At 47.5% G+C, this 19698-nt stretch overlaps 1 protein-coding gene across 4 annotated transcripts in view; it reads left to right on the forward strand.

The window, feature by feature from the left end:
- Positions 1-16035, forward strand: part of USP22 (ubiquitin specific peptidase 22) — a 149432-nt gene extending 133397 nt beyond the window's left edge. For all 4 annotated transcript variants that reach the window (XM_053276436.1, XM_053276434.1, XM_053276435.1 and 1 more), the window contains 5 exons: positions 1240-1366; positions 7752-7843; positions 9937-9999; positions 13253-13405; positions 15003-16035. In XM_053276436.1, coding sequence (XP_053132411.1) covers positions 1240-1366; positions 7752-7843; positions 9937-9999; positions 13253-13405; positions 15003-15045 — 478 coding nt within the window. In that variant the 3' untranslated portion in view covers positions 15046-16035. The remainder of the gene's footprint in view (positions 1-1239; positions 1367-7751; positions 7844-9936; positions 10000-13252; positions 13406-15002) is intronic.
- Positions 16036-19698: the final 3663 nt, after the last annotated feature.

The raw sequence follows: 19698 nt of genomic DNA on the forward strand, positions 1-19698 counted from the left end.
CCACTGCGCCATTAGGTGGCTAGGGTACTGTTCAACAGTTAAAATTCAGGAGGACACAAATCAAACAGATATTGAATAAAAGCCATAAATCATACCACATTTAGCGATACTCCAGTAGTGTGGCCAGACAAGATGGCAGAAGAAAATGTAAGAGGAGAACTTCTGAGTTCTTAAAAAAAACTTCCTTTCATGAAGAAGCTCCAGAGAGAGCGGGAGGGCATCTTTCTGAATAAAGGAGGGGTTCCAAGAGTAAAATGTTACCTATGTTTTACAGGTGAGTTCAGCATGTTAGAAATTAAACAAAGGAGGTTAAGAAATGTGGAGACTGTATACATGTGACAAGGTTGATGCTTTCTGGGTCCAAAATATGAGAAAAAGAAAATAGATATATTCAGCACCCTCATAGTTGTTGTCATGGTTGTGATACAGTTAGATCTACCAGATGCTCAAGCCACTGTGTGCACACAAATTGGCATGGTCTGCTTATCTGTAGTGGGAGTAGGTAGACAAGATTGCTGATTCGTTGTTTTGGGCTGGCAGATTGAGGTCTGTGGCAAAGAGGTGGGATCTTGACACAAAGCCCCAGGCTTGGATGCATTATCCCTTGGCTGTACTTACTCACACTCAGGTGCTGCTGCTTGGATTCACAGGGCTAGGATGTGGGAAAGCATCCTATAGTTTGGCGATAGGGCAGAACACTGGCTCAGCCAGCACTTGGCTTTGCTTGACGATTGCTGTAATCATGTTTTCACTTCTGCAAGCAGGAAGAGCTGGCCAAGCCACTTAGTCAGAAGCTCAACATCCTGTTTTTGTGGATGACCAAGTGATGGCCTCCCATTCTTCATGGTGGCCACAGAGTGGTAAACTTCCAAACTGGAAGTGGAACCAAATTGGATCCATGTGGGGGTTTTAAATTGTGATTTCACTTGCAAGAAAACATGGCTTTGTGAGCATCTGCATTGTGGGCAAATGTCTCCACAAAGGGATTATAACCTACTTTTTACAACAGCTTGAGCAAGCGGCTCTGCTGTCAAGTTCACTCTTCCCCCCCCCCCCCGCCCCAGTCTTTTCTAGGATGCATTGATATGAGCAGGGCATTAATCTGGGAACAGTGGGCTTGAGGTGACATTTGCTGCGGTGTAAGGACCTTTGAAGGTATGAAATAACCCATTCCATGTGCAGTAGAAATGTGTTCTACCGAGGCTATGCATCCAGCTCTTTCCTTAAAATATTTTGCAGATTTACAAGGCCAGAACACCTAGGAAGCAGTGCCAAAATCAAATGTAGCGGTTGCCATAGCTACCAGGAATCTACCAAACAACTCACTATGAAGAAATTGCCCATTGTGGCCTGTTTTCATCTCAAAGTAAGTTGTCAAATCCACTGTTCAGTTAGTTTGAGAAGGTGGGTCCTGCCCTTTATGTGCGACTTGTGAGTTTCAGAGGATCTAGGCTGGCAGGGCTGCTCAACTTTGGCCCTCCTGCAGGTGTTGGTCTACAGCTCCCATAATCCCTGGCTATTGGCCACGGCTGACTAGGGATGTGCATGGTCCGGAGCAGTCCGGACCAGCACCGAAGGGGGGCCTTCTTTTTAGGGCGGGGAGGGCTTGCTTACCTCTCCCGTCTCTTTGCCCCCTCCAGCGCTCGTATTCTATAGTATAATTGGGGTGCTGGAAACCAGGCGCCCCAGCCGCCTCCGCCACCCCCCCGCGAGCGGATTGGGGCAAAGAAAAGCTACTGCCGCCCCCCCCGCCCTCCCTCCCACCCACCCGCCGCCCCCCCCGAGTGCTCACCATGTTTGCAGAAAAATAGAGAAGAGCTCACGCAGAGCTCGGGCCTCCGGCGAAAGTTCTATTAGTTAAGGAGTTCTATCGCGCGTGCGCGCACGCCCAAGGCCCCAGTGGGGCCGGAGACTTTGGCAAGAGAGGAGCTCTGCGTGAGCTCCTCTCTATTTTTCTGCAAACGTGGTGAGCACTCGGGGGGGGGGGGCGGCGGGGGGGGGAGGGAGGGCGGGGGGGGCGGCAGTAGCTTTTCTTTGCCCCAATCCGCTCGCGGGGGGGGGGGGTGGCGGAGGTGGCTGGTTTCCAGCACCCCAATTATACTATAGAATACGGGTGCTGGAGGGGGCAAAGAGGCGGGAGGGGTAAGCAAGCCCTCCCGCCCTTAAAGGAAGACCCCCCACCCGGACCCGGACCGGCCAAGTCCGAACCGGTCTGGAAGTTCGGAGGCCTTTAGAATGGCCTCCAGACCGGTTCGGACACACCCCTACTGCTGACTGGTGATTATGGGAGTTGTAGTCCAAACACAGCTGGAGGGCCTAAGTTGAGCAAGCCTGGTTCTAGGCTTCCACCCACAGCTATATGGTCTGTGGTTGGGAATCTAGCCTATCCAGAACTGTTTGCACTCAGGGCTCTGGCTCCCATCACCCCCCAGCCACAATGGCCTGGGTCCCCAGATGATGTTGGGTTACGGATTTGGGACCCTCTGGATTAGGCAGTACACATAATGAGAGTCTGGCAGCTTGCTGTTGCCTAGTCACAGAGCTGTATCTCTTGCCCGCGGAAATCCAAGTCCCTGCTCCTGTTGGCAGCTGACAGCAGGAACTTTGGGCTACAGAATGACCAATCCAGGCCTAGTTCTAGGGTAGGCAAAGGGCCCTGCCTGGCCGAGGTCTTTGCTACTGACACTGCATGCTTGGCTTCCAATCATGTGATTGAAGCTTTGCAAGCACAATGTGTTGTTCCCAAGGTTGTCCATCTGATAAGTTGTCACAACTTCTTTATTAAAAAAAAAAAAAAGTCTAGGGTGATGAATTATAGGAGTTTGGGCTGGCAATCTAATTTGCAAATAAGTAAAAATAACCTTTCTGAAGCAAAGGGCATTTTTATCTTTAGATGATGCACATGTGTGGTGTAGGTGACATCATCTTTGAAGCGACATTTCTTCCTGTGTGAAAGAGGAGGGCGAACGTCTCTCTTAATGTGGTGCTTGCCATCTGCAGTTTGTATAAGGGCTCTTACATAAAATACTTAAAAAAAAAAAAAAAGTCTGGTGCCCAATTAATTGGGGGTGGCATTAGTTGACTCTAATTGAATCGAGCTTGATTGCAGTTTGTACTATGTTATGCATGCTTCTGAGTGCCTATCAATCTACGATTTCAGGGCTGCAATCCTATACACACATCTGGGAGTATGTCTCAGTGAACTCAGGACTGACTTCTGAGTAGGATTGTGCTGCATAGCATTCTTGATGCACCTGAGTACCCTCTGATAGGTCTAGGTGCTACAGCAGTGTTTCCCAACCTTTTTATCTGAAGGCACACTTAGATATTCTCTCTCTCTCTCTCTCTCTCTCTCTCTCTCTCTCCCCCCCCCCGCTTCCCTGCCAACACATATGTTCAAGCTGCTGCACAATTCTCATTTATTTTAGCTTCCTTCCTCCTCTTTATTCTTAAATATATTCTTTATGTAATTTTTAGATGTCCCTCCCATCTCTGCCAGAGCCGATTCTCCCCATAACGCACCAAGGAGGACACATCACTTCTGTTGCATAAAGGAGCAGGCCAGTTCCAGAAGAGGGGAGCTTAAACTCACTCCTTCATGCACGGAGAAAGTTATGCCCTTCCTGGTGTGTTATGGGGCAAGTCACCTTCAAAAGTGGGAAGTTTAAACTCCATTTCTGGAGCTAAGTCAGCTGTGGCCCACTAGCCAGTGTCCCATGGCACAGTCGTGTGTCACAGCACTCTGGTTGGGAAACGCTGTGCTAGAGGATCTAAAAAAGGATCTTCACCACTTTCAGGCAGAGCCTGCTTTGACAAAAAACCTTCAAAGTGAGAGTCATTTCCCACTCCGCTGACCTCTACGCGGTACTGAGCTTTTCTCTGTGCTCTCAAGAGTTCTAGGAGGAAAGTGTAGGGAAGGGCTACACTTCACAGCCTGCCAAGATGGTTCAGGGGCTCAAGAGGGCTCCGTTCCCCTCAAAGGCGCCCCTGGTGCTGAGCACAGCACTGCACAGTGAGAAGGGTCACCTCCACAAGGGGACTGTGCAGGCTATTCAGCTTGGGCTGAAGCTTCACATCGGTCCGGGAGGCACCCCTAGGGTTAATGGGGGTTGCCACTGGTCCCTGGGCCTTGGGCTGAAGAACACTGATCTAAAATGTTTTGCCAGCCTCTCGGGGACTATGACAAGCAAGCTTGACCCTTGTTGCTGGGAAAGCACTGAGATGCTCATGATCCTCCAGCACTCATCCGCTTCCACAACAGGAAGCCTGCACTTTTAGACACGTTCGTAGCCATGCAGATATCTGTTCCTCACCCAACTCGGAGTGTAGTGAAGTGAGTCTCCCAACTAAAGCAGCATTTCATGCATCTGTGCTGAACAGCAGAGGAGATCTCGCGCCATGAGTCATCTTGTCATCCTGTCTGTTGGAAATTAAGATTTAATATTCTATGCATCAAAACAGTATTCCAACACCGGTGAGCTAATATTGCTAAATTCCAGCAGCTGTTGTAGTGGTAAAGCTGTAAGTTATTTATAGCTTAACTAATATCAAATTCATTAGGAAGGGCATATGTTCTGACAGTGTTAATAATGCAGTGAAAAAGATGAGCAGAAGTGCAAAAGGATACCGAGTCCGTGGGTTTTCTGGGGAGTTTTTTCCGTAGCTGATCTGTTGCTAGGGAATTGTTATGGTGCCATAAGCCAAGAATAATTAACCGGGAGAGCAAATAGGACAGGAGTTCCGAGAAACAGAGAGAGGTGCCTCCTTTGTAAAGAGCAGTTCATTCATCTTTTTGCTCTCCGTGGCGCTCGGTGGAAATAATGGTGACAGTGGTGACGCATATTACACTTCCCATTGTTTCAGAAACTAATATCTCCTCGTCTCTTTCTTGCCGCCTTTCTTTTCAGTTAATTTCTTCTCAGGATGTGGCACTGCATGGCTCACTCCATTCTGTTTGCTGAGGATGAACATTTTATTATAAATGCATACAAGGGGGAGGCTGTTCGATGTGGTCCTGGGTGCCCTTGGCTAGACATCTGAACTTTGCCAAAGATCAAGGAGTGCATCGTGTGGAGTATTAATATATCTTAAGTGGGAAGATGTGTCCACTGGCATATGGACAGCAGAGCACAAGCCTGTTCTTCTTCCTGAGTCACATCTTGGGAGACTGAAGCGGCCTGCTGTTGTCTGGGCCTGCATATCTGGAGCGGAAGAGATGTTTGCTTCATTGTGAATGAAACCTTGCAGACTTGCTGGATGAAGCTGGGGTTGCAAAGTTCTTAGCCTGTCCTGATTGTTTAGAATTATTATTGCTTATCTGGTGGTGGAACTCTTAAACCAGGGCATGGGTGGAGATATATGATATAGCAGCCATGAAGCGAAGCAAGTCTGGGTATGGTTAGTGCCTGGCTGGGAGTTGGAGACCTCCTGGGAATACGACGCAGGGGAGGAGAGCTGGTCTTGTGGTAGCAAGCATGAATTGCCTCCTTTGCTAAGTGGGCTCTGCTCTGGTTTGCATTTGGATGGGTGACTCCATGTGAGCACAGTAAGGTTGCTGTAACTCATTGGATCTGCTTGCATGCAGAAAGTCCCAGATTCACTTGCTGGGATTGGGGAGAACTCCTGCCTGGAACCTTGGAGAAGCCGCTGCCGGTCATTGTAGACAATACTGAGCTACATGGACCAATGGTCTGACTCTGTGTACAGCAGCTTCCTATAAAAATCTGTCCTGCGTGGTACAGTACTGTATTGCGAATCAGTACACTTGGTGGCACAGACTTGTATTTTCCCAGGGGTTTCCACAGTCGGGGATACCACTTTTCCCCGTCGTGCGCCATCTGTGGTGGTGTGGAGGAGGCAGTGTAGTATCTGGCCAAGCATGGCGGGAGGCTGTGGAGGTGGGCTGCGTGCAACCTCCAGCCTGGGAGGCATGGTGCTGGCCACATCATTGAGCCCCACACCCTTGGGCAGCCCTCTTGCTCAGCCTCCCGGCACCTGCCTGGGTCTCGGTGCAGGATTAGCTGGCCACTGCCTGGCGGCAAGCAGGGGGTTTCCCTTCCATCCAGATTGCTCTGAAGGTGGTGTTGAAGGGTTTGAGGAGAAACCCTAAAGCCTTCGCACAGCAGAGTACGCTCTGGTGGCAAAGAAGTTCAGCCCGAGAGATTATCAGGAATGTGTTCAAGAAACTAGAATGTTTCTAGAAACATTCTGGAAACATAGATAGAAACTAGAATGTGTTCAAGAAATTAGATTTTGATTTCAGGCACCATGCTGGGGCTGGGGATCTTCTGGTCCTACCCTCACCCCTGTTGCAACCTACCTCTACCTTCCAGGTGTGGAACTGGGACCATCTGGACCTAGAGTTGTTTCTTGCTAGGGTGCTATTCACACCTCTTTCAAAAGCCTCCAGATCCGTGTTCTGTCCGACAGTCCGAACCTCCTGACTTTCCTTTCAGGGGAGGGGTGCTTCCAGGTCTCTTCGTCCTCCTCAAGCCGGTGCCTTATTTTTAGCAGCTGCCTCTCCCACTGTTGGCGGTTCCCATTCCCTGCATTGGGTTCAGCCATCCAGGCTATCTTCACTCTACCTGACCTTGGATGAGAAGCAACGCTGCACTGCTATTTTGTTTCGTATTAAATGTTTCCCATGTTTGGGGAAAACAACAAAAACAAACAAAAAGATTTATTAAGAAACTAAAACGGCAGAGAGAGACCTAGAGAGAGAGACCTAGAACAGCCTACCCAAACAGGCACTATAGCCTTCAACAACAACTACTGAACCGTTCTGACTCTTAACTGACCAAGAGAGACCTATTAACCTAACACCTTGTGCCTCTAGTGGCAGAAGAGGTTACTGCGATGCTAAGAGCGATACTTTAGAATTCTCACAACAGATGGGACGGTTTCCCCCACCACTGGAAGTGTACTGTTGGGGTGTCCCGCGGGTACCTTGAACCAGTGTAGCACCCTAGGTGCAACAGCAAGTTAGTGCTGGCAGAGAGGGGTTGCCATGGCACAGCCATCGGTGAGCAGACACACTATTAAGGGGGAAAGGAGGTTTCCACTGACCAGCCTCTTAAGGCTTTGGGGGCTGGGGGAACTGGGCATGAAAAACCTTCTGGCTCTTGCTTGCTTCACCCCTCAAAGCTCTGGGGTGGGGGAGAGGGCGGCTTGGGTAAACCTCCTTTCTCACAGCTAGCTGCGTGGCAGGAGCAGTCCTGGATATGGGGCCTGCGTTGCTGTCCCCGCAAAAGCGGAGGTGGGTGATCACGATGCTGCAGACACGGCCTCCCCCTGCACAACAGCAAAGTGTATATGCTGCAGATCTCCATAAATCAGTCAACAGAGTTGTGATCCGAGTTTTAACCAAGTGGTGCCCCGTGTCCTTATTTTTGGCTGTGAGCGCAGTGCTCTGACAGCCGTCATTCCTGCTAGGACAGAAATCCTCCCGAAAATATTATATAGCCATGCTGATTGTACAAAACAGGGGTAGGCCACAGGGGCTCTCCAGCCGCTGTTGAACTATAACTCCCATCATCGCTGGGGACGATGGGAGTTGTAGTTCAACAGCAGCAGGAGAGCCACAGTTGCCTGCCGCTGGTACCAAGGGTGCTGGATACTTGTTTGTGTCTTCTAAGAACAGTAACGTAGTTCTATTAGCAGTCTCGTCATCCCACCATAGTCAACCAGTGAGTTTTATGTCAAGGAAATCGGAGCTTTTTCTCTAACAAAGCTGCCTGCTTTCTTCCCTTTAGCGGTTTGAACACTCAGCCAAACTGAGGCGAAAGATCACTACGTACGTTTCCTTTCCTCTGGAGCTGGACATGACACCTTTTATGGCCTCCAGGTACGTACCAGCCCCTTCTGCTTTTTCTGTTGCCTGTTCTGGCATGGAAACAGGTGCTCTGAGAGAGGAATTGGCAAACTTAGCTTTGCTGACAGAAACCAGTTGCAAAATAATCTGGCAGCAGGATTTTTACAGTACTTAAACTCAACTGATTCCAAAACTCACTTAATCAAAAGTACACTCAAATTGAAAGGAGACTAAATCTGCCCCCTTAAGGCACAAATTTTGTTCAAGTAATTTAGGCATCTGTCTAGCATTTGCATTTGGGGAATACCTGGTTTAACTTTAATGCTAATTAGCTGAGTCTCGGCTTGGAGGATTCAGTTTGCCAAGAGGAGGAACAGCAGCAAACAAATACGCATTATCTGAGAGCCATCCCTAGAATCTGGGATCTCCACTGGATATACGTTTTCACATGAAATCATTGTAGCAGACAGAAAACCACTCCTTTCAGAAAAGTTCAAGCGAATGAGCAGTGTTGTAGGCCACATTGAAATAGACTTGCCTGAAGGAAGTTAAAGTTTTTAAGCCTTTATTTCACAGTTAATGCTTGTAGCAAAAATGAAACAAAAGACCTAAAAATCCCCAACTAACAAATTTGGAGACATTTCCTGCAGAAATGAGTTGATATCTTCTGCCTTAAAACTGCCTGGGTTTTGATATGTCAGAAGACTAAGAACTCGTTCTTACTCACCCTGCTCTTTGTGGGTGAATTTTCTGTGGCCACAATAGGTAGGTGTTTACTTTTCAAGGGGTTCCAAGATAATCTAGCACAGGTCTCCTCGCTTCTGGACTTGGGGCTTTGTCTGTGCACAGGGAGGCCAGAAATCATTTTCAGCAACCAACGAAACTGAGAATAATCCAATTGCCACAGTCAAAAACATAAAGTATGCTAATGAGCAAGAGCAAGAGTGGTCCAGCAGTGTAGAGAGGGATAATGCAATTAAGGTTTCCTTTCAGTGAAGAATTGGATTAATTTTCTCTTCCTCCAAGCTCTAGGATTTACGTAAAAGTACCCCTTAGTCTTAGATCTTTGTGAAATCTGTCAGGGATGCTGTCAACACAAAGGGCTTCCCTGGGCTTGCTTTAAAAACCAACCACAAAACCAACCATCAAATGTAGAGTGTCATTGCAACTGGGTAATAGGAACTTTTAGATTGAATGTAGCCACCCTTTAGCCATCTTGCTGCACTCCTTTTACTTGTCTCAAAAAGAAAAACCTAAATCAGTGTCAGCTGGTCAGAACTGCTTTATAGCACTTGTGGTTTCCAGCCAGTGAAAACAAAGAAAGTCAAGTTTTGTCATGTGAGAACACCCTGGGGGCATATCGAGGCCTATCTTTAACACATCAGTTTGTGATCCTTGTTATATGTAAATGCTAGTCTGTGGATCAAAGTGCTCAAAGGTGGTTCTTCTTGCTAGATTCCTTTTACTTACCAGTCCACACTTCTATCGTCCTGTTAATAGTTGTCCAGGGCCCAACCAGTCATTTGGTTTTCTTTTATCATTTTAAGCACTTCCCTGGGTAATGATGTGAACTTTTTTTTTAAACGACTTTTAATTTTTTCTCTTAACACTTCCCATTTGCAAACATTTGATATGCTCTGCCTTAGATGTGCTATTCATCTCAGTCCTTTAAGTCAGAAACTCAAAGGCCTTGGGAAGTATGGGCCTCCTTGCAAACCTTCACGGCACTGCTGACCAGCAAGGAGGTGGGCTGCACAATGGTTGAGCACTTGGGCTCCTGGCTGTAGAGTGGCTTGACTCTCTCCTGCCCTGCATTCTGTAGGGAAAAGTAAAGCAGCGCACATGAGGACACTGCTACAATGAGAGCAAATCCTGCCCTCCCCCTTGGCGAATGGCCTTTGAGCAGGCATCTACAAATCCACTTGCCAGCTCGCCCGTGGCGAGTGCCCCAGCCCTCTGGCGAGCAGGGATGCATTTTTGTGAACTCAAGTGAGGGGCTTTCTCAAGCTCAAAACTTTCACTTTTTAAAATGAACTCCGCATGAAGAAGCGGAGGAGCTGTTTGTAACCTGTTGCCTTGTTTGCCTTTTAAGTGACTATTTCTGCACATGTCTGTTTTTGTTGTAGTAAAGAGAGCAGAATGAACGGGCAGTACCAGCAGCCAGCAGATAGTCTAAACAATGATAATAAGTAAGTGGCTCTCCTTCTGGGGTGGACGGGCTAAGCTAAGCTCTGCAAAGTGGAATAAAAATCTATTTTGTGCCCTGTGTGTGTGTGTGTGTGTGTGTGCGTGTGCGCGCGCATGTGCACGATGCGCATATGCAGTGGGGAAGGGTCATGTCTCATTATATACCAACCTTTATGATGATTGCCCAGAAGCCAGTTGGCAGCAGTAGCTCAAACAAAGAGAAAGTTCCTCCTTCCATTTTACTCCCCCTTTGATGATCTTGCCACCTACAGTTTAAACAGCTTTGAGAATTTTTTTATTTTATTTTTTTGCAAAAGCAGTATGTAAATAAAAGTAACTACTACCCCCCACCATGCCCTCCTTCTAACCGGTGGTACAAAAGTTTTCAAAGTGGTTTATGTAGATAAATGAATAAGATGGTTCTCCATCCCCAGAGGGCTCATAACCTAAAAAGAACCATAAGATGGACACCAGCAACAGTCCCTAGAGGGATGCTGTGCTGGGGTTGGATATCTATCTATCTCTATCTATCTATCTAATTGTAAATAATAATAATAATAATAATAATAATAATAATAATAATAATAATAATAATAATAAATTTATACCCCGCCTCTCCAGTACATTACTGCTCAGGGCGGCTCGCAACATTTATAAAACAGTTACAATATAAAATCAGACTGATAAAATTAACAAAATTAAACAAGTTAAAAATCCAAGCTGAAACCACAATCAAAATTAGCTTTTAGAATTCCAAATTAAAATCTTAAAGCTAAAAACTAAGAATTATAAAAACTAAAGAACGGGAAAGGGCCAGTTGCTCTCCCTGTGCTGAATATAAAAGAATCACCCCTTTGAAAGGTACATTTTCAAAGCCTGGTATGGACCTGGCAGCTACTAAAAGGTAAAGTGTGCCGTCAAATTGGTGTCGACTCCTGGTGCCCACAGAGCCCTGTGGTTGTCTTTGGTAGAATACAGGAGGGTTTGACCATGGCCTCCTCCCGCGCAGTATGAGATGATGCCTTTCAGCATCTTCCTATATCACTGCTGCCTGATATAGGTGTCTCCTGTAGTCTGGGAAACAAACCAGTGGGGATTTGAACTGGCAACCTCTGGCTAGTGGCCAGTTCCCCACTGCGCCACTTGAGGTGACTAGAGAGAGCTAAAAATGCAACTGCTAGTTCCTGTCAGCCAGGTTTATAGGATACAGTGGCAGCAGGATAGACTGGCAGATGGCCGCAAGAGGCAGACGCTTCTGCAAACTAGAAGTATGAGCAGTTGCATTATAGTGCAACTGCTCCGGAGCATGGTCACAGTACAGGGTACTAAGGGTGCTCGATACAGCCACCTTGCTGAAGCTAAGCAGGTCTTGGTGTGGTCAGTGCCTGGATGGGAGACTTACATATGCCACCTTTTGAGGGTGGGGCCGTGGTTCAGTGGCAGAGCATCTGCTTTGCAAGCTGAAGGTCCCTCGTTCAATCCCTGGCAGCCTCTCCAGGTAGGGCTGGAAAAGATTCCTCCCTTGGAGCAGCCACTGACAGTGCAGACCATACTGATTTGGAGAAGGCAGCTCCCTGTGTTCCTAATTTCTCTCTGCAACATGAAGCTCGGCCTGCATGTTTCCTTAGATAAGTGTGTGTTGCTCATTTGGGCTCAACACCAATGGCTTGAGGAGAAGGCAGAAGCCCTTGCCACAGGGCGCTGAGAAGGCCATGGTGTTTAGATGCGCTCGTCATAACTGAGTGGTGGCAGTGACCCAGTTTAGTAATGAGAAACCGTGATTTAATGCCATGCAAACAAGCTGCAAGTTCATGCATTTCCCCTTCTCTTTTGCCCATCAGAGGAGGAGAGTGAAAGCATTTACTTTTGCTTTGAAGGAAAGTACAGATTTGTGTTGCATATGAGCTCAGAGCTGTTGGTTTGAAGTCAACCACAGCGCTGAGTTCAAATACTAGTGGTTTAGTCAAATGAAAGTAAAAGCTTTCCCTCGCCTCCTCCTTGTGAGCAGAAGAGGGGAGCATGTGAGTCCGTAGCTTGCAGGGCTCCTTCTCAGAGTAGGGAGACTCGGTTTGTAGTGCTCCTTTCCTCCTCCAGTGCAGTATGGCTCGGAGTGGCTCACGACAATTAAACAAAACATAAAATGGTATGACATAAATATGGTTCCCTATTCAGTCTGAACTGGACCAATATAGCTGCTCTTAGATCTGCCCCACAGCATTTGGGCAAGACTTGGTCTTTACTCTTAAAGTCCTTGAGACTTCAATTTCCAACCTAAATTTTCATCAGACTGATGTAATATCATAGATGTATCTTGTCATTTAAAACATTTTGTGTGAAAACATTAACGGTGTCTCCTAAAGTCTTGAACATGTGGGCTTGCCCTCACTAATGCCGCTGGCAGTCATAGGACATGGGCCAGCTGGGGGAGGAAAGCTCCTTGTGCTTTTTGACAAGGTCGACACTCCTAGGGAGGGAAAAGAGGGGATCGCATTGCAATACCTGCTTCCAGTGTCTTGTCTGATCCTTTTATTGTCCTGACCATCGGGCCTGCAAGCGGCCACACTGCCAATGGTGTTTTAAGAGTTTTTAAAACACACAAACTACTATCGGATTTTATCGATGTTGTCAGAGGAATGGAAAAGGCAGCTGACAATATCTTCCAAAGAGGACTCCATGGAGAACGTATAACAATTTGTTCATGCAGAGTGGGGAAGTAACTTGCCTAGGGAACAAGAGATTGCTGGTTCGAATCCCCACCATGGGAAACACCTCTGTCGGGCAGCAGTGAAATAGGAAGATGCTGAAAGGCATCATCTCCTACTGCGCGGGAAGAGGCCATGGTCAACCCCTCCTGTCTTCTACCAAAGACAACCACAGGGCTCTGCGGGCGCCAGGAGTCGACATTGACTCGGCGGCACAACTTTACCTTTACCCTAGCCCTACCCTAATTCTTTCTTCTATGCAAAAATGACTGCAGTGTTACCTGAATGGTTTAAGGGTAGGGATAAAGAAGGGGAGGGGATAGCACAGAGAGAGCTGCAAGTACAAGAATGCTTTATCTTCCATCTCGCGGGGCAGGGTGTGGGGAGACATGGCCAGAAATCACCATGAGCGTTTGTCCCCTGAAATGGTACCACCGGCCGTAATGTGTGGGCCTGGCTCATGGACTCAGAAGACTCGAATGCCATTCATCCCAGTGGTTTGCTTTTTCTCTTAACCCAAGAGTTCCGTCTCTGTTTGTCCTCCTTCTCCCAGGTATTCCTTGTTTGCAGTCGTTAATCACCAAGGAACCCTGGAGAGCGGGCACTATACCAGCTTCATTCGGCAACACAAGGACCAGTGGTTCAAATGTGACGACGCCGCCATCATCACCAAGGCTAGCATTAAGGACGTACTAGACAGTGAAGGGTATGTCTGCAGCAAAAGCGGAGGCGGTGGAGGAGGGCAGGCTCCTGTGCTGACGTGACCCCGCAGGATATCAGCGGTTCCAGTCATTTGCTCTTGGGAAGGGCGGTGGGATAGAAAAGGCCACAAAATCGAGCCACAGAAAAAGAGGGGGGGCACGTTGGATACGTGTAGTGAAAACTGGTGATGCCAACATAGAAGGTGAATGTTAACTCCGAAGGGGCAGGAGGCAGCGATTCTCTTGCATTTAAGCCCATTAACAAAAATGAAACACTTTGTCCTCAAAGCGGCCCAGATCCTGTTCCAAGAAAAGCTGGAATCTGTGACCCAAATCAGTGTCAAATCAAATCTTTATTGTTACGGTCATTTGACCAGCAAATCATGGTTATACATGTGTGCATTTATTTTTCTTTTTGCAAATCATTGTTCTATTTATGCATAAATTATACAGCAGTGCATTTGCACTTTTTCCCTTTTGTAATTCGGCCCTTTTGCTGTTTTGCATAATTCTGGCTTTGTTAGTCATGGGAAGGGCAAGGGTGCCGACGCCTCTTCACTGGCTTCTGGAATTCCAGTCGGCATTGTCCATGTGTCTCTGCAAGCCTGCCTTCCCAGTCATGAGGGCTAGAACCTTGGGTTTTGTTGCATGTATGATGCTTCTTTTTTAAAATAGAAGTCTGAGACTTTCTGGATGCCAAATCCCACTCCCACTGCCCCGCTCCATACTTTTGTTGTACTTCTGTGGAAGTGTTGCATATACACAGCCCTGGGTATAAGAGTTGTAGTTGCTGTCTACACCACATCCAAGGGTTAAACTTCAGCAAGCACAGGAATCCTATCAGTGCTTGAAGCTGTATTTTGTAAAACAGTGATAAGTTAGGTGTTCAGGAAAAGAATGACTAAAATCTCCCTTCACTTTTGGCATTCCCAGCTCTGACTTCTGGTGATGAGGAATGTACAGCCTGTCCTGTTCAACATTTCACCCTCGATTGCTGAAAGGGTAGATGTGTAAACGAAGTTTTTTGACGAGTTAAAACGTAGAAGGTGGCTAGCCCAGAAAAACAGGGGTGAATTCCTCTGAGGTTCCTCTTTCACGCTCTAAAGGTGACCTTTTGCAAGTCTCAGAGTGAAGTCTTTTCCCTCAGGGAAACGTGTGCCAGCTCCCAGGTTTTTTGGAAACGCTGGTTTTCGACCAGGCCTTTTGCAGGCTGAAGCTCCCGGAAACCTGATTTTCACACCATTCACCAAGTGCCCCCTGCTGGATCATTCTTGCCATTCTTGCAGCTCCAGGTTCATTCTTCTAGGCTATCTTTGCAGGAACCAAACTCCCGCAAACCCTGCTGTAGCTTTCAGGCCTGAAGGGGCCCTAGTACAAATCCAGAACAGCTGGGCACATACCACAATGAGTCACTGGCTTTAAATTATTTAGGGTGTCACAACATGGCCACGTGAGAGAGTTTGCAAAACAGCTCCCTAGAACCATCCCTGCCTGATCAGGAAAACTCTTGCTTTTAAGCCTGGCTGAGAGCAGGGGAGGGGAGTGTCGATCCATAGGAGGGGAGAGTATCCAAATGTCTGTTGTCCGTTGTGTCTCTTGCAGATATTTGCTGTTCTATCACAAACAGTTCCTGGAGTACGAGTAGCCTCATCGCCGCTTGAGAGAGAAAGGAAAGGAAGCAACATGAACGGCAGCCTTCTGAAAAGACACACCAAACTACCTGAAATGAAAAGACACCCATTCAACACCTAGCGCTGAGCTGCGTCAGGACCTGCTTGCTGGCTCACAGCCTGGGGGAGTAAGAAACGAACAATGTCCACCGTGTATGCAGTCCTGCAAGGACCGAAGAGGGGGAATATGTAAAAGAGGCTACACTCAGTGACTTTGAGAGAAGAAATAGAATAACGCAAAGATTGCTCTGGGTGGGGGGAAATGGGAGCCGGAGTCCAGGCGCTGGCCTATCTCCCTCCGTTCCTCTGGAAATGTGTGTGGGAAGGCGGGGGGTGTAACTCTCATCTCCATCAAGCATCTTCTCCATTGGTGCTTCAGCTCCAACTGACCAATCATACGACAGTTCTAGTTTAAACCAACGAAACAAAAATTCAAGCCCATTTTTTTTTTAATTTAAAAAAAAAAACGCCTATGGGTCTGAAAGCAGTAAAAATGGAGGAGAATCGGGACGACGCAACGAAATGGACTTTGCAAGTACCTTTTTATTTGTGAATTTTAGTTATTAAATAAATACAGTATGAAATTATTAGGGCTCTTTGTTTCTCGGCAAGCGTTAAAAAGAAGTCTGGATTTGGGGAACGGAAGCCACGATTCTGAGTGAGGTTTCCCAGCATGCTGAGCCCTGCTGCTTCTGCACAGGTAACTTTGGATCCGTTGGGACTGCTTGTTGAAAATGTCCGCTCAGATTATTTTTCTGTTTCAGCCCCGCCTTTTTTTTCTATAAATAGCTATTTTCTTAATTTCCCCCTCCCCTTTTGTTCATCTTGGGTTTTTTTTTCTCCACGAGAATGAAATCCATAATTGCAACCATCAGTAAAATGAATGAATTGGCGTGTTTATACTGTAAAAGTGGTCTTGATTGTTTTATTTTTTGAAGAAAAAAAAATACTGTGAATAAGTCTGATCTCTTTCTCTCTGGGCGGTGTTGTTGCTGGGTTTTGTGTATGTTTTCACCCTTGCTCTCCAAAGAAATATTGCACTCACGAGACACTTGAAATTGAAAAATCTGCCATCTGCTAACTCTGGCGTCTGGGTGCCGTCGTTGGAATTAATTTTCAACTCTTGGACACCTCTGCCTTAACACCAGATACAAAAGTAAACAAAGGATTTTCCCACTTGCTCTGCCTTTATTGGTCCCTTATCTCTCCGATATATTTATTTCCCCTCATACATCACTCCTGTTCTGTGTAAGAAGCCCAGCCCTCGGCTGTGCCATTAGCTCTTGGAACCCTGGGAGCTTGTTTGCTTCTGCTTTGTCACAAATGCGTTTTATGTTCCTTTTCTCCCTCCTTCTTTCTCCCCCTCCTTGCTGTCTAGACACTGGCTGGGAGTCCACATGGGCTGTATATTTTACAACCAAGAGGCGGGGCCATGTTTGATTTGCTGCTTATCGGAAAAAGGATTACTTGCCTTGTAAACCTTCCAGAATGCAGAGTTTGGGGCGGGGGTGGGGAATGCCCACAATAACAGCAGAAATTGGGTTTTGTAATCCCCCTTCATTTTTACATCTGGTGTAACATTTTGTTCTGTAAAGGGCCAGTGGAAAACCGTTGCCTGCGCTAGAGTGCCAGCTGTCATTTTGTTCTTGTGTTTGTAAAAATCCCCATTTTTTATTTTAAAGGATATTCACTTTTCAAGACAGCACGTCCCCACCCACCTCTGCACATGGAATCCTGCAGTGTGGAGAGAAGGGTTGCAGCTCCATTGATCTGTCTTGCGTATGTTCCACCCCAAAGAGGATCCTGTGATGCACAGAAAAACAGAGCATCCTGCTTGGGGGAGGAGAGCAAATCTTCTGCACCACCTCGGCACGTGCCAGGCTGTGCCTTGGTAGAGATGGGCTCCACTCGGGTGGGCTCAGCGGGCAAATCCTTGCTTCCGTGCTCAAGCATCTGCCTCAGATTCATGTCTGCCTTCCCTAGCTTGGAGGGAAGGTGAAAGAGGGGCTCAGAGGCAGCAGTGAGCATCCACATGCTGCCAAGACACAGCCCTGAAGTTCGGAAGCTAGATTTCTGCATGGTAGGCAGGTGTTCTATTGGGACTTGACCAAGTTTCTCTGCTGAAGATGGGAAGAATGGACTACACTGCCTTTCCAAAAGGATAACCTTGCTACCCAAATGTTGTTTCTATAGCAGAAGATGATGCAAGATCACTGCTTCTCTAACAGACTTGGGCAATGCAGTAGTTTCCAGGCTATTCCGAGGAGACCTGCGCTTCCTAGAGAAAGATAAGCGAGGGATCCTTGTAGAAAACACCAGAATTGGCAGAGGGGGCTCCACGCAAGCCAGCTGGCTCCCCATCTATCTCCCCCCGTGGTATGCAGCCCCAGAGACGGTGTAGGGTCCATTCTCAGTGAGGCCTTGAAAGCCTAGCCAGCATCTATGTGCATAACTAGGAATGTACTCCAGGCTCCTTGGCCGCCTGCAAGACTTTCTCAGCAGATAAGGCAATGTGCAAAGTCTCTCCAGAAGCTGGCATGTTTTAAAAACCTTGTCGGAATAAGTGACCCAGCACTGTCACAAACCAACCAACCTCCCCTCTGGGTGTTAAAATTCTCATTAGGCAGCCCTGGGAATCACAAAAGGGGAGTGGTTTTTGCATGGGTGTGAGATGTCGGTAACGTTCCTAAAGTCACACGCATGTGACTTTTATGTATCATAACTCTGCTCACAACAATTTATAAAACTGATGCAGTCATGGCCATCTGCAGACAAGGTGGAGAACCTAAAAGATTTCCCCCCGCAGATTGCTGGCTCATGATTGTAGTGGTGCCTTGCTGCTTCCTCCTTAATAATGCAGCAAGCTTGCAGTAGAAGAGGAGTTGGCCCCGACTACTACGGTGCTTCCTACCGCTCAAGCCCCTTCCTTCTCTAGACTGGAAGTCTGGCCCCCTCTTGTGGCGGAATGGTGGCAAGTACCATAAAGGGACCATTTTGGTTTTGCCTCTGACTTCCTCCAGTCCAAGCCACCACCTTTTCTTTACAGTTAGATGCCAAAGTCATCGAGTCTTTTTATTCTATCAGAACAGAAAGAGATGTGATTAAGTCTTGCATAGATCTCTGGCAAACTCCTGCATGCAACATGGGCCTTCTATCTGAGGATGTTGGGAAGCAGGAGTATCAGCTAGGGGGTGGCCCATGGGGCTCAGGCCCCCAATGAAATGCTCAGAGCCTCCTCCATGACCCTTTCCAGAAAGTTGGTGCAACCACGGAGGCGCCTGTGCAGAGCAGGGGGAGAGCTCCCAGCCTCACCTTGCTTTTTGCTGCTTCCACCTTCATAGGTGCTGGATGATCATGTTAGAGACTCGAAAACAACCTACGTAACTACTCTTGGGAGGAGTATGGTTGACGTTGCACCCAGAGGTGATGCTTGCACAGTGCAGGTGGCAAGGTGAGTGGCTGGTGTGGGAGCATCTGGGATGCCTTGAGGCCACAGCCTGTGTTCTGGAGTAGATCGTGGGCACCCACTGCCATCCCCGTGTGACGCTGGCCATGTGCGGCGAACGTATGAAGCTGCTGCATCCGGCCCATTGAGGCCAGCCTTGTGTGCTGTGGCCAGAAGCTACGCTCCAGCATTCCAGACAGGCGTTTTCTATGACTTGTGGTTCCTGGAGATGGCCGTAACCGAACCAGGGCCGTCTGTCCTCCTGAGCTATGCGCCCACCCCTTAGGCATACATACCCCTTTCGTTGATTTGCTAACTAACTTTGTGACTTATTTATTTTTTGTAGCTACTGCTTGAAGCTTCAGCCTCCACTTATTTAGAGGTAAGCATAGTGCAGTTACTCTCTTGAGTGCAACAACCAGAGTGCAGGGTGTGGAAACCCACAGAAGAAGAGGGTTGGATACAGGAAGGCCCTGTTCAGTCCTCAGTCGGTCAGGCTAGGGAGACAACCAGTTAAAACGCACGGCGCAGTATCCCTTCTCAGCGTATGTATAGTTCATTTTTAAAACCAAAGCCGATGCAAGTGGTTGCCCTTGTGTATATTCCAATTGTTCTGTGTTTTTATTGTCTGTCAAACGCAAAGGGCAGGGGGCAGGGGAGACGTGGTTGATTTAGCCTCTGCCCTCTCTGCCTTCCAATTCATCATTGGTTTTGAAAGCAACCCTGACAAGTCCTGCACATTTGGAAGGCGGCCTTTTATCCTGGAACGTTGTGGTATTCTCCCTCCAGCCCATCACAGGGAGTGCTGAAGGAGTCGTCGTCATTTTCACATCCGCTCACACGCATGGGCAATACTCCTCCTCTGGTTGCTTGGTAACCAGAGGGAGATCTGCCCGAGGGTGAGTGGACTCTGAATTAAAGAGCAGCCTGGTCATCTTAACACTTCTTTCTGTTTGTTGTCGGGGACACTGGCAATTAACATGTCTTTGTTTTACTACAAAGTGCTTCTGCCCGCAGATGGAAATTGGGGTGTGGTCTGTCATTTTACCATCGTATGTAAGCCCATCTTTTTTTATAGCAGATTCAAAGTGTTCAAAACACGCTGTGTGCATTAATTTAGGTCAGCCCACAGGTGTGCATTTGTGTCCCACAGGTGGTGTGCCTTTGTGTGGAAATGGGGTTT

This window comes from Hemicordylus capensis, chromosome 13 (genome assembly GCF_027244095.1).
Source record: "Hemicordylus capensis ecotype Gifberg chromosome 13, rHemCap1.1.pri, whole genome shotgun sequence".
Lineage (NCBI taxonomy): Eukaryota > Metazoa > Chordata > Lepidosauria > Squamata > Cordylidae > Hemicordylus > Hemicordylus capensis.